At 44.2% G+C, this 14,678-nt stretch overlaps 1 protein-coding gene across 1 annotated transcript in view; it reads left to right on the top strand.

Annotated features, from left to right (window-relative positions):
* The window catches only part of STAB2 (stabilin 2), a 72,342-nt gene extending 57,714 nt beyond the window's left edge, over nucleotides 1–14,628 (top strand). The window contains exons 51-67 of the mRNA XM_010713224.3: nucleotides 48–137; nucleotides 938–1,084; nucleotides 2,266–2,322; nucleotides 2,706–2,829; nucleotides 3,134–3,283; nucleotides 5,099–5,203; nucleotides 5,593–5,700; nucleotides 6,131–6,324; nucleotides 7,331–7,472; nucleotides 7,823–7,956; nucleotides 8,739–8,904; nucleotides 9,047–9,153; nucleotides 9,451–9,570; nucleotides 10,434–10,592; nucleotides 11,696–11,803; nucleotides 13,093–13,221; nucleotides 14,256–14,628. Coding sequence (XP_010711526.1) covers nucleotides 48–137; nucleotides 938–1,084; nucleotides 2,266–2,322; nucleotides 2,706–2,829; nucleotides 3,134–3,283; nucleotides 5,099–5,203; nucleotides 5,593–5,700; nucleotides 6,131–6,324; nucleotides 7,331–7,472; nucleotides 7,823–7,956; nucleotides 8,739–8,904; nucleotides 9,047–9,153; nucleotides 9,451–9,570; nucleotides 10,434–10,592; nucleotides 11,696–11,803; nucleotides 13,093–13,221; nucleotides 14,256–14,408 — 2,193 coding nt within the window. The 3' untranslated portion in view covers nucleotides 14,409–14,628. The remainder of the gene's footprint in view (nucleotides 1–47; nucleotides 138–937; nucleotides 1,085–2,265; nucleotides 2,323–2,705; nucleotides 2,830–3,133; nucleotides 3,284–5,098; nucleotides 5,204–5,592; nucleotides 5,701–6,130; nucleotides 6,325–7,330; nucleotides 7,473–7,822; nucleotides 7,957–8,738; nucleotides 8,905–9,046; nucleotides 9,154–9,450; nucleotides 9,571–10,433; nucleotides 10,593–11,695; nucleotides 11,804–13,092; nucleotides 13,222–14,255) is intronic.
* The last annotated feature ends 50 nt before the right edge of the window (nucleotides 14,629–14,678 follow it).

The following is a 14,678-nucleotide window of genomic DNA, read 5'->3' as shown; positions in this document are numbered from 1 at the left end:
TGAAACAAGCGAGTCTGAACACACACATCTCTTTGCTTCCTTCCCAGATATTAGCCTACCAACTCCCCCACTCCACCTTGCTGAAGACTCTGCAGGGCTCCAACCTCAGTATTAGCTGCGGGGATAACAAAGAGATCGTAAGTATTTTCCATGCCAGCACCTTCACCCCTCACCTCTGCCATGGAATCAGCTCAAATAGACCCTGCTGTGCCTGTATACAGAGCCTACAAATGATCAGTGACACCAAAACTCAATTGCTTGTTTTCAGTCCATGTCAACAGCCACAAAACTGGTGCATCCACCCTACCCATTTCAGCATGCCAGTTGGTTTGCAAGAGTTTTTAGAGTTGTCATTTTCTCTCCTGTAAGATGCTATTTCTACAAAACAGCTCTCAGTAAGCTGAAAAGATAAATACTAGCACAGTGACTTCTCCTAAAATGAAATACAAACTATTAGGATGAACCTGGCTTTGGCAGAAACCTTGTAAATACAGCATCTGGGTGCAAACTCTGGTTTGTAATCACTTACAGACTAAGATTGTAGGTATGCATGCAACCCATTAAGCCAAAACAGCAGCATTTTTTCTCTGCAAACATATCAGATCGTACTCACATGTTCTCTGACAAGCATCTGCCTCTGAAAATGTGGCCAGGCCAAAATGCACTTGAGGTAGGCCAGTCCACTAGAGGAAACGAAAAAGATCTTCCCAACAGTGAGGTTTTAGCACTGTGAACCCTAGGAAAAGAAATTAATGTGGTTTCAAGAGCCTGCAGGCATCAACATTACCTACAGGACAGCTTGACACACCACTGCACATCAGGAGCATTCATAAAGGGGAGAATCTTCCCTGATTCCTATTCAGAATCTGGATCCGGTCTGGCCCCACAGAAAACTGCCTCACCATTTGTCACACTCTCTCCCCATCTCCTCTCTCAGGGCACACTTTTCCTGAATGACAGACAGTGCAAGATTGTGCAGCGGCAGCTGGAATTTGATGGGGGCATTGCCTACGGCATAGACTGCCTGCTGATGGACCCCAGCCTGGGGGGCCGCTGTGACAGTTTCTTCACTGTGGACATCATGGTTAGTCCATCTGTTTCTGTCATAGTATCACTCACTAAAAGCCCAGCCCATGGGCCAAACCCTGCCTGCAGAATGACATGGGTCAATGCTCTCAGCAGCTTTGGCACTAGCGAGATTAGGTTCCATCACTTCAGGTTGCCTTCACCTATGCTTTGTTTCTATCACACTTGTTGGAGACAGGCTCTTGGTCTCACATTTCTTGCTTTCATAGAAATAACACTCAACACACCTAAACTGTCACAGTTAGCATGGATGAAATTTCTTCCATGAACTTCAACATGTCCTACAATCAGGAAGTTTTGAAACCCACCAATCTTCAGATGTTCACAGCACACGCAGGGCACACTTGCACTGCCAGAAAGGGCCATGTTAGCTTCCAGATAGAAATGGAAGTTTTATGAGATTCATCACTGACCTAAAATACCCTACCAGTGGCATTTTTCAGAGAGTGGGCATTTGGTGCTAGAAGAGGACAAAGTAAAGGTGATGAAACACAAATTTCCTGTTGGACTTCGGCAACTTTGCATCCACCTTTGCTCCCCAGATTGTGATTTTGCTTCTGAAATTCCTGTTAATTTCATTATTTCCAAACCAAAACATTTTAAAATGGTTTAAAGACCAAATTTACTTTAGCTTAATTCAAAACATATTAAAAAAATCACTTAGAAGTAAATAGAATTTCATGTAATCATTCTAAAAATATATTGGAATTCATATTTCAGTCAGGAAACAACTGACAACAACTTTGCATAGTCCATCTGCTTCAGTTACCTCTTGTTTCCTTATTTTGTTAATTGAAATGGATGTCATACCCCCAGAATGCCTGTGCTTCCCAAGAAGTAACCAATTACCAATACTTCAAATTATACACCCAGATCTTATGCGCCCCAGGTGAATATTTTTTTAAAGAATATCTACCATCTCATTTTCTTACTTGTTTGGATCGGGAGTAGATTTTTTCTGAGACAAACATTCATTTCTTGCACTTCGGGGCAATAAATCAATACAACTATTTTGTTGTTGTTCTCTCCTTTCTCCAAAACTATATTCTGTCTCAAGCTTGATAAACCCACATTCTTTTCTGCTCATATTTACTGCTCACACAAAACAGACACTTTTTGTCTACTCAAAATAGCCTTTTGTTGGCAGTATGCTTATTTTCTTTCCATTTTGTACAACAGGGGTACTGTGCTAGCTGCTTCAGTGGTGCCAAATGCCCTCCAGGAACAAAACCAAAGGTAATACATTAAAATCTTGCATTTCAGCAGCCAAACTTGCTCATTTCTGTACTTCATACACGCAAACTGGAATAAGTTGCTTGGCAAAAAGAGGGAAAACTCAACAGTGAAACCATGGTCTTATATGATAACATAAAGCTGTCTGAAGGCATGCTGGGCGTGGGATGACTGTTGGTCTCACATGGCATCTCTTGTAGCAAGTGCTTCTGATCAGTCCCTCATTAGCCAAGCTTAGCAAGCTGTATGGGAAAAATGGAGGCTTCTTACATTATATTTTAATTCAATGCATATCAGAAACGGTGATTAAAAAATAATCAAACCTCCACATAGCACTCATCTTCCTATGTTTTCTACCTCTCTGCACTGCCACGCGCAATGCTCAGGAAGGGATCTACCGCTGCACATATGATTCCTATGGGCTACGGAGGGATGGCTGCCGCAGGAACTGCTCCATGGTCATCCATACGGCCAAGTGCTGCAAGGGGTACTTCGGGCCCGACTGCCAAGGTAGGGCAGCACCCAGTGAGAAAGACAGGAAGGCCAGTGCCTTCTGAGGCTGGAAGGGTGCATAGCACCTTTCTGACAGGATTTGTAGAAGCACCTCGGGGATCTCAGAGCATGAAATTTGCTGTCAAAGCTGTCATAGCTGTTTGTACAAACCCAAGGAGAGATTCATTTACAGGCATTATTTTTGTTTAAGATTTTACGAAACAATTAATAATGAACAGTGGCAATGGATAAACATGTGCTTGAGCTCAATATCCACTTTTTAAATTATTATTCTCTCATTCCCTTTTTTTTGACCTTTCAGCTTGCCCAGGGGGTCCAGAGACACCATGCAATAGCCATGGCTACTGTGACGATGGCTACACTGGCACAGGAGAGTGCCACTGCTACAGTGGCTTCAACGGAACTTCATGTGAGCTGTGCTTGCCAGGCAGATATGGCTCCAGCTGCAGGCGTATGTCTATGTTTCATTTCCATACTACTGCCCACCTCAAGTCTGAACCATTTTGTCTATTATATGGTTTTGAGCAAACAAAAAAAATGCTTCCTCCTTTCAACACTAGCATTTCTCTTGAGCATCTCCTCATGCAGAGGGATGATGCAAGGTCTCAAAAGGGAGGAAAAGGCAGCGAGGACAGAGGTGTTCTTAGTTTTCTGTGCAGTGGTCCTATTTTCGCATGGTATATGAGTGACGTGGAATGGAATCAGAGCCTCAGTCATCAAGGTGTATCAACTACAGCACTGCTTTCCCTCTCATTCTCATACAGGACTGGTCAGTATTTTAGTTAGCAAAATGGCCCCTCAAGGATCACAGGAGGCCAAGGCCATGCACTGCTTTTGCAAAAGAGAAGGAAAAGGACACTGAGTTGAAATCAGTTTGTGAAGAGGGACGGCAGACAAGAAACTGCTCATCTATCCACTTGGATGTGGTTTAAAATGTAACTTAGGTGAAAAGAGGATCAACAACATCTCTTAAACTTAAATGTTTTCCCAACATAAAGCCTTCAAATTAGAAGTTTGGATGTTAACTCTTCCATTCTAACTGTGTACACCTGCAGCACTCACAAGACACACAGGGTTGGAGGTTAGAAGCTGGACATCTTTAGGATTAAAGTAACACATCTTGCTCAGGAATACTCACATCACCAGCTTATCCATCTTACAGCACATTGTAGCACAAACTCTATGAGAATTGCTTTTCTGAAACTCAGACTGTGGTACTGAGCAGGAAAAAAGTCTTACAGCCACTTCTTTTCAATATGTACTTATGTTGAGTAAGAATCAGGTAACCAAACTAAATGGAAGAAAGCCAAAGGGTGAAATTCCTTTACAGCAGAAACAGGTTTTCACAGAATCAAAGTCTGACCAAATCTCACATCATTACCTTCTTTAAACAAGAATATGTGAGAAAGTGAAATGAGACAAGAAAGGATGGTTCTTCATTACATTATAAAACAGAGAGCTATCAATAATGTTTTAAGACAGACTCAGTATATAAGTAATTATAGCACCAAAAGAGCAGAGAAAAACATCACCTGTAGATTAAAGGAACCCCTAGGGCACAATGGGTAACATGCCATAAAAAAAAGGAAGCCATAAGCAAAAATAAATAAAACCTAAAAAAGACATTACGTGTAACTTACCCATATTTTACAGCATAGCTTACTTACCTCATATTTGACTTTCTTAATCAGACCGACCTTCTCCTGCACAGCAACCAAACTCTTTCTTCCCATAGGCCACAGTGCTCTCCAGCTGAGGGCTTCCCTACAACTTGAAGCTGTTGCTTATTAGGACAGAATCAGGCTGAGTCTTCACCTCAGCCATTAGCTCCTTCCTGCTGTAGTTCTGTGAGAGGTTTTTTTACTCCTATCACTATGCAGGTCAATATTCATTTTCAAAGGCACATTGAACTAATGCTAGTTCTACAGCCATAAGATCATAGGATAATTCATGTTGCAAGGAATGTCAAGAGGTCTCAAGTCCAACCCGTGCCCAAAGCAGAGTCAGCTCTAAGCTTAGATCATACAGTTCAGAGTAGAAAGGACTTGAGAACCTCTGAGAATGGAGGCTGTCCAACCAACTGTGGGCAGTCAGGTCCTCTGTATGACTCAACTCATGATGAAAAACTGTGAGGTCAAACTTAACTAAGTTATTTCTAGGTAATAATGTACCTAAACTGAGAGTCTAAGGAAGGCTTCTCTATGAGAATATCTTCTGCTTTCCCAGCGACAACTCTGCAAATGATCTTTATGCATTTCTTTTGCAGCCTGTGAATGCAAGAACAACGGGCAGTGTGAGGAAGGATATTCAGGGACAGGACGATGTTTCTGTGAGACGGGATGGACTGGCCGGCTCTGTGAAAACAAGCTGGGTATCTGCCTCTGCTCCCTGAACTCTGTTACTTGGAGATAGGTGCTGATAGCGTTCACAACTCAACAGAGGTGTTGCATAGATGAGAGTGAAAAAATGCTGATAATGCCAGAAGCTCTCGCTGGAGACTAAGAGAGTCCCAAAAGCAGCATCCCTAATGCTGCTCCAGATTGTGAGCAAATCCCTTCACCTCCCTGTCTCCCCTCCATGAGATAGGAATATGAGTGCTTCCCTCCCTGGAAGGTACTACCGAAGAGTTAATCAGTCATAAAAAAATTGTACAAGTTTTCTGGTTAGCAAGACTTGTATGAGGGTGTTCCTATATATGTGAAGCAAAAGTATTGCAATGCAAATACCATCTACATCCCAGCTGTTTCGCCTTCCCCACAGCCTTGCCACCAGTGTGTTCTCCAAGCTGCTCTGTCAACGCTGTCTGCATGGAGAACAATACATGCCAGTGCAAGCCACTTTACAATGGGGATGGAATCACGTGCACAGGTGAGCTCCCTCTCACAGTACTGCACTTACGGAATCATCTTCTGGCTCTAGGCAAAGCAGCTCCCCAGTAGCATCACTGCAGTAACAGTCACTTTCAAGCCAGGTTTCTCACATCCTCCAAATTCACCTTGGATGGAGCAGAGACCCTAAAGGCAGCTCTTCTGGGCTGCCAAGAGGCAAAGCAGAATCTCCGGGTGTTGGTGCTATGTCTCTTAAAGCAAGAGTATCTGCTAAGGGCTTCAGAGCCCTAAGGGATAGCTATGGTGCAACTGCAGGAGTGCCTCAGGAAACTCAAATAGTATTTTTACCCAAAGAGATGTTCTAGTATTTTTAATGTGCCTTAAAAAAACAAACTGGAGGTGGTTTGCCTTTAGAGGAACAAACTCTTTAAAAGCAAACTTTACTCATGCATTTTCTTTTCCTTGCACAGCTGCAGACCTCTGCAAACAAAACAATGGTGGCTGCCACAAGGCAGCCAACTGCACACAGCTTGGGGTGAAGATCTTCTGCAACTGTCAGAAGGGATACAAAGGAGACGGCTTCACATGTCTTCCTATAAACCCTTGCGCCGATGGGTTCAATGGAGGCTGCCATGAACATGCTATTTGCACTGTCATAGGGCCTGTAAGTTGAATGATTTGGGTCTTCATAGGGAAGTCTGAGACACTTCTTCCTGGTGCCAACAAGTCTTCTTCCCAGCTGGATCACACTCTCTGCCTCTCAGAGCCCCCTGTTTCCCAGAACAATTGTTATGTGACTCCAATCTACTTTCCATGTACATTTTGGCATGCTTTCAGATGAGAGCTGAGGAAAAGGGTGCTACAGTAGGTGGAATGTTTTGCATGTGTAGTTTGTCTGTCCTCTTTTGTAGCTCTCCCTTCTTGGCTATCCTTATTTGCAATAGAAGTTTGGCAGCATGAAACTGTGTGTGTATATTGGTGTCTAAACCTAGGGACAGTTGGGAGAAAAACATCACTTTTTGGTTGATCAGACACTTAGGACACTTAGGTCTGCAGCCGTGTGATTCTTGGCATGAAAGATCAAAGCTTGAGGAAAACTCATGGCAGTGATTTGATCCAGCGTTTGTCTTGGTGCTTTTGGGATCATGTATCTGTTCCATTTTGGTGGTTTGCCTGATGTGTCTTCCAAGAACTATCTAGAAGAGCCTCGCTGTTAATCCATTCCAGCTGCTAACCATCACAGTCTCTGGTTGTGTCAGCTTCCTCAGTTTATAGTTCTCAATTTATTACGATCAGTGGACTGCTAAATTCCTGTCATGCTTCCACTTGCTGTCACTTAGATGTAATTTTGATTGGTGTGTCATCCGTTTGTCTTAATTACATGTCATATAATTCCCCAGCTCACATTATTAGCTTTGTGGATGGAATTATGCCTTGGCATTTATTTAACAAAACACTTAGGTATGTGCATAAATGTTTTGCCTAAAAGAAGAAACAACAGTGACAGTTTGCAGTCTGTTGAATCACGGTTGTTAGTAGCAACTTTTCTGTTTGCCCATTCCTGGCTGTATCAAGTGACATTTTTCCAACAGTTCAGTATGTTGTGTGAAATACCGCTTCTATGTCAGTGAAATACTTGGCTTGGCTTTTTTTATTCTCCCCCCAACCAGGACAAACGCAAGTGCGACTGTAAAAACAACTACATCGGTGATGGGCTGAACTGCTCAGTGATGCAGTTTCCTCTTGACCGCTGCTTGCAGAACAACGGGCAGTGCCACCCTGATGCAGACTGCACCGATCTCCACTTCCAAGGTGAGGATGGCACACCATGGGACAGAAAGGTCCTTGTCCCCATGCCACTGCACTGATGTCAGTGGGTGTAGCCTGGATCCTCGTGTCTGTAAGATTCCCCAGTCCTCTATTTATATCCACTGGAAGCAATGAGATGTAAGTACGACTCAGCTTAGAACATTAAATACTTTTGCAATACTGGGTTTATGAAGCAATAGATGAAGGCATTCCAGGTAGAAATATTACCCATGATTCCCCATCTGTCCTAACTATATTTCGTAAAAGTCACAGATATTTCCAATGCACATTTGATTTTTAATCCAGAAATGGAAGCCCCATCAGGAAGAGCTGGTCCCTCTCTCTCTTTGCAGACACGACAGTTGGAGTTTTCCATTTACGGTCCCCCCAGGGGCAGTACAAAATGACGTACGAGAAGGCAAAGGAAGCCTGTGCCAACGAGTCAGCCACTGTCGCCACATACAACCAGCTGCTGTACGCACAGAAGGTGATGTAGGCTCACTGCAGGAGGAGTCCCTGGTGTGGATTTACCCACGGTGTAAATGGAGGAGGAGCAAGGGGGTTGCTCAGTGCCAATAAGTTTTGTGTTCTAACCTTTCTTCCCCTCTGCCACCCCATGTTTGCCTGGGAGCAGTTTTCAGACTGGTTATGGGGCTCGTGCCTGCTCATACAGCACTGAAAACAATTCAGTTGCCAAATTTTTGCTTCCAATTTTCCAGAGAATAAAGTCAGACTTGCAGAGGGTTTTCATGAGAGTTGTAATTGTTAGCTCTTCTATACGAAATGTACGAGTTAGATCTATGTTTGGATTTTATTATTTTTATTAATGTAATGTTCTAGGATTACTGTTAATTTAGCAGAGCCATTTCCACGCTCTTTTTCTTGAGTGTGCTGTAGACAACACATGATTGATGTCAGTGGTATAAGCATCATCACACATCAGGTTTGTAAAACTTCTTTTCAGTAGGGTGAGCCAGTCTGTGACATTCTGCCTCCTTCCCATCTGCAGAAGGAAGGAAGGAAGGAAGATGCTCGTGGTTGAGAGACATTTTTCACAAAATATGAGGCTGGACCACAGCCAGACTCCTTCTGCAGCAACAGAAGGGCTGGAAGGGCAGGGAGCAGCAAAAGCAGAGGAAGCTGCAAAGCAGGGAGTTCACTCAGATTTCCAAAAATGGGCTGGGGGGTGTCAGATGCTGTCCCTGTCCATCAGCAGCTCTGGCCCCACAACCCAGCTCTCCCCATGTTCTCTCCCTCATGGCCTTGCAGGCGCGGTACCACCTGTGTGCAGCTGGCTGGCTGGATGGCCAAAGGGTGGGCTACCCTACTGCCTTCTCATCACCAAACTGTGGCGCCGGGTACGTCGGCATTGTGGACTACGGGAGAAGGGTCAACCTGAGTGAAACATGGGATGTCTTCTGCTACAGGGAAAAAGGTGAGAATGGCTGTCTCAGCCTCGCTGCAAAGGGGAGCGGCAGCCCTATTTTGAGTACTTTTGGCAGCCAAGAACAAGGAGAACCAAAACTGCCTAAAAAAGGGTACTGGCCCACATAGCTGTCTGTGTTTGTGCATTCCAGAAGTGAACTGCACCTGCAGGCCAGGCTACGTGGGGGACGGCTCCTCCTGCAGTGGGAACCTGCTGCAAGTGCTGATGTCCTTCCCCACGCTCACAAACTTCCTGGAGGTATGGCCTGCCACAGGCACAGGGATAACCAGGCTGTCTTGGCACCCAAACACTGTCATAGATTCATAGAACCACCAAGGTTGAAAAAGACCTCCAAGATCATCCGGTTCAACTATCCACCTACCACCAATATTTCCCCACTAAACTATGTCCACTATGTCCCTTAGTACCTCACTACTGGCTGTTGTCCGCAGCCAGTGTAGGGGACAGAAAGCAAAACCTCTTTATTGTTACTCATATGACATCTTTTTATCTCGCAGTTGCCTTTCACTAAAGCTGAATTTTGTTTCTGCGCAGAAAATCATGGCTTACTCCAACAGCTCTCGGAAAGGGAGAGCATTCCTGCGGTACCTCACTGACCTGTCAGTGCATGCCACACTCTTCGCTCCAAATGATAGTGGATTAAGGGAAAATCAGGCAAGGGTGTTCTCGCTTTTCTCTCTTCATTTTAATAGCACTTTCTGAACAGCCACTCATGGGTTTCTCTATCTTGATGCAATCTCAACTAAAAAACAGTCTTTGTATGGCACGATTTCTTTGTAGTCTCATATAGCTTGAACTGTGCTTCTGGAAGAGTTAATTTCACACACTCTGCTTTCCTTCTGTAGTCAGGAATACTAAGTTACTGGAAGTCTGAGTCACCCCAAAGAATTTTCCATCAGGGATTTTAGTCATCCAGCTGTAAAGGTGTCTGACATGAAATCTTCCCTGGCTTCATTAAACTTGGTTATTCAAAGAAAGCAGTACTTCTGATATTTCTTGCAAATGCTTCAAAGAAGGCTAGTCCTAGCTTCATTCCTGTGCCTGTCCTTTTTTCCTTCCTTCCATGAAACATTGCCTCCAATAGTCGAGGTGCACCCTCAGCCACAGAGATGAGGTCAGGACTTCTCCACCTGTCCCAGAGTGATAAGCCACTCAGGTATAAGGCTGTGCACTTATTAAAAGCATCACACAAGAGATTTCAATTCCTATGAGTTTAAGCTCTGCCTTGCTTCAGGCTATTTTGACTATCTACAAGGCCCATCACTTCAGGTCAGAAGAGAATAAAAACCTTTGTGCCAGCATAGCCAAGATGTAGCCTGCAGCAGCCAAAGGTCAGCAGGGTTGGAGGATCCTCCCCACTGTTCGCATGCAGGTTTCCCAATAGACCCTGTCCTGTACTGCACTTGCTGAAACATTAATAGCAGAGAGGAAAAAGGTCACAGGCACTCTGACTGGAGATAAATCCAGTGGATTAAAGGACCTGATTAACATTCCTTGTATTTCTTTCTGATTTTTAGACACTTTCTGGTCGAGACATTGAGTATCATTTATCTAATGCCAGTATCGTGTTTTATGAAGACCTGACCAATGGAACCACTCTCCTGACTCGTCTTGGGGAAAAACTTCTAATTACAGACAACAGGGGAAAAGAATACCAAGCTCCTTCCACTGAACAGGTACCTTTGTAAGAAATCCCCAGCTTTTTCTCTCTCATCCTATACCCTCTAATCAGCTAACGTGCTGATCTGGGGAGCAACACTGTGAGGTTACAGCCAGCAACAATAAGAGGCTGAACTGAGAAGACTGGTGCTCCTAGGGTGGGCAGAGCTAGGACTGGAGCATGTCCAAAGAAGGGCAGTAGAACTTTCTGGAGCGCAAGTCTTATGAGGAGAAGCTAAGGAAACAGGGATGGTTCAGTCTGAAGAAGAGGAGCTCAGGAGAGACCTTATTGCTCTCTACAATGACCTAAAGTTGTAGTGAAGTAAGGATTGGCCTCTTCTCCCAAGTATGAGTGACAGGATAAGAGGTAATTGCCTCACATTACTCCAGGGGAGGTTTAGGTTGGATATTAGGTTGGATCTCTCCTCCAAAAGAATGGTGCTGCAGTGGCACGGGCTGCCCAGGAAGGTGGTAGAGTCACCATCCCTGGAGGTGTTCCAGAACTGTGTGAATGTGGCACTGAGGGACGTGGTCAGTGGGCACGGTGGGGATGGGCTGGTGATTGGACTGAATGACCTTAGAGGTCTTTTCCAACTGTAATGATTTTATGATTCCATGATTATGATAGCAGCTGGCAAACTGCGAATATACACATCTGCAAGCAGCCACACTCCAACATGCACAACACAAAGGATGCAGCTCAGACTGCCTGAAGGCGTTGCAGCATGGGGATACAGCCCTGGGTCAACTGTTCTTTCAGACAGGCAGGGTTACAGGAGGAAACAGTGTCATTAAAGACACTTACATTTGTGAAGTTTGTTGGTAACTTTCCAGTAGAGGAGAAAAAAGGAAAGAAAGAAAGAAAGAAAGAAAGAAAGAAAGAAAGAAAGAAAGAAAGAAAATCCTGCAGGCAGTATAGAGGGTAAGGATGAAGGCTATTCTACATGCAGGAGAGCCATGACAAGCCTGGGATCATCCTAAGCAGATGTCCAGTGGGGCAGTGCTGTGAGCCCACCAGTGATTTCTGTCAGTGTGTCAGTATCTAACACAGCAGCTGGGGAAATAAGCTCCCAAGGCAGGAGGGCCAGAGCTCAGATCTCATTGTTCTCTCTCCTGGTAGACTGAGACCAGATATGTGGATGGAAGTGCTATTGTTGAGTGGGATATAGTCGCTTCCAATGGGATAATCCATGTCATTTCAGAGCCTCTGAGGGCTCCGCCAGCACCTGTAAGTACATAGGGACTTCTGGGGTAGTGGGAGGTGGCTGTGGGTTACATCCCAAATTAATTTCTGATATTCATATATTCCCAGTTTCCCCCCCATATATACAATTTCAGTTTAAAAGGTTATATTGAAAGAAATTCAGAGGGTGAGAGGTAGCAAAACTTGTTCTTCCCATATTTTTTTTTTCAATTCAATTCAATATCTTCAGCTGTTTTGCACTCATCCAAGATTTTATAAAGATCCCTTTGAATTTTCCCAAGAGCATCTTTCAAGCTTCTGAGGAAAACTTGTTACTGTTGGTTTTCGCACTTCTTCCTTTCCAAAACAAAGTGTTTTGAAAACTCAGATTATTTTTTTTGCACACATAAATTCCTGCCATGGTTCCAGTTATCCCATCCGTGAGGAAGAGTAGCCAAGCCAAACCCAACAGCACATGGCAAAGCAACACAGTGCAGAAAGGGCTGCTCTCACTTCCTTTGGGCCCTTTCACTCGATTCAAAATAACACACCATTTCTGTCAGTCCATAGCACCACGGTGATAATACTGTACATATTATTTTCTTCATAACTCAAATGCAGGTGGGCAACCAAAGATTTTCTAATATTTAGCTATACAACTGCACTATACTTCAGTGCAGAGTGTATATAGGTCAGGATAATTAAGGGATTGTTTTTGCCAGCGTATATGTAGAAACCCTTTCTCTAAGGAGAAGGACACAGAGACATAATAGAGAAAAGCCAGAGTCTCTTCCCCACTGGAGACTCCTCTTCGCTCCTAGGATTACCAGCAAAGAGTACAGTGGTTGGGAAACTACATCCAGAGCACCCTAGAACCTTCAGACAAAATTACCACCAGCACAAAACCTGCAATTCCCTTCAGGACTGCATTTTGTATCAGGCCACAGGGCTACAGAAGGCAAACCACCAACCCAATTTGAAAACATTCTTCCCATATAGGCTAAATCCAGATTACATGTAAATTTTTTTCAGCTCTTTTCCTAGGAATTTATTAAGAAGTTATGCATATGCATAAAACGGTCTATTCTGGATATTTCAAAACACAAACAAGCTGAAGCTGTACCAAAACCATTGTTCAGTATGTAGCGCCCAAATTCTAGTTTGCAGTTATTATCAGAAGGTCATTTTCAAAGGTCTCTGGGGATCACGTAGCAGGGAACTCCACCACAGAAGCAGCTGAGGTCTTCAGGCGTAGCTCAGGGAGACATCACAGTGCTGGGGTGCTGGCAGGCAATCAGTGCACACCCCATAGCTCACCCTGTCCACGCTTCCAGGCTCATCTCCATGCCAGTACAGGGACAGGGATATTCTTTGGCATCTGCCTGGTTATTGGAGTCATGGCCTTCATCGGATACTCGTACCTCCGATTCAGGAAGAAAAGCACAAGCTTCCAGCACTTCAAGGTAAGAGGCAGAGGAGTGCAAGGCAAGCACTCCGCACTTCCCAGACCCCTCTGCGCTTTTCAGATCTCACAGGCTCCAAGTTATCCTTACATCTCATTAAGAAACGTTGCAGATCACTTTTCGCTTGAACTGTTCACACACATGACAAAGGCTCGCACATTTGGCTTGGGAACTCAGTTACTTTGCCAGCTGCACCACACTGGGGGGCACTACCAGGGCTCCTGCTCTCGCTGACACTACCAACAGCAAGGCCTGGCCAAATGCTTACATCTGAACAGCACCAATGCAGAAGGCCTTGTTTCCAAAAATGTCAGCTTTAGGGAAGGAGATCAGTTGAACCACTTAGAGGTGAATTCACTCTCATCCCCTCCCTTCCATGGCACTGCTAATAGTTTTATAGCTCTTGGGGTTCAGACATTCGATAGGGAAAAAAGGCTGGATTGAGAGACAAGCAAATCAGAGCAGACTGAGAAGTATAAATTCTTATACTGATGTGCTCTCATGCTTGCTTTCTCTAACTTTGTTAGCCTAACAGAGCATCTTGATGATGCAGAATCAGGCAGTAGAAGCCAAGCTCTCCAGAGACAAGGAAGCGTGACAAAAAAAAAGTGTTACAAAATCAATCCCAAAGAAATCAATCAGAAACTCCCTCCTATTCTGGCTTCTGTATATACGTATAGTACTCTAGGTATAATAAAGGAGCCATGAACCAGAGGAAATGCTTGCGTTTTATATAACAGCAGCAAGCACACTTAAGAACAAACACGTACTTTTCATGCTATGCACCATGCCAGTGCAGTATTTCCTGTCCTGTTCTTCACAGTGACTTAAGAAGGGGGGGGAAATGTTTGAACATTAAGTGATCCAAGACAACACGGCACCCAGTGCAGAGTTCATGCCTGGAGACACAGACTTAGACGATAAAGCCAGTTCATTCACAGCACTGCACTAGTCAGTAGAGAAGGTTAAGTGCCCCACTTAAGGCACCGTAGGAGGAGGATGGATTTTAAGGTCATCTGTGTTATTTTATGTAGTCAAAAGACGAAGCTGATGTAACATCACTGGACAAGCCCCTGCCTTCAAATATCACCAACCCCTCATACGAAAGTTCTTCTGCACTGACTCCATCAGAACCTACTTACGATCTTTTCTCAGTAAGTATTAAATTTTATTTGGGACACAACTAAGGTCATTGTAAAAGGGGTGATCTTATAAAGGAAAAAATCCACTTGGAAAAAATATTGTTGAAATTCCTGGCTTTTCTATCTCAGCCCTGCCAGGAATGCGGTATCCTCACTTGGAGCTAAAATGAGGCTACGGTCTATAGCTCTGTCTCAAGTAGGACAAGAGATAATAGCCTTAATTTGCTCCAGAGGAGGTTCAGCTTGGATATTAGGAAACATCTCTTCCCAGAAAGAGCGGTGCTGCAGTGGCACAGGCTGCCCAGGGAGGTGGTG

The sequence above is a fragment of the Meleagris gallopavo genome, chromosome 1 (assembly GCF_000146605.3).
Source record: "Meleagris gallopavo isolate NT-WF06-2002-E0010 breed Aviagen turkey brand Nicholas breeding stock chromosome 1, Turkey_5.1, whole genome shotgun sequence".
In the NCBI taxonomy this organism is placed as follows: Eukaryota; Metazoa; Chordata; class Aves; order Galliformes; family Phasianidae; genus Meleagris; species Meleagris gallopavo.
Note: the sequence above shows the minus strand (reverse complement) of the source record. Positions and strands in the feature narration are given on the sequence as shown.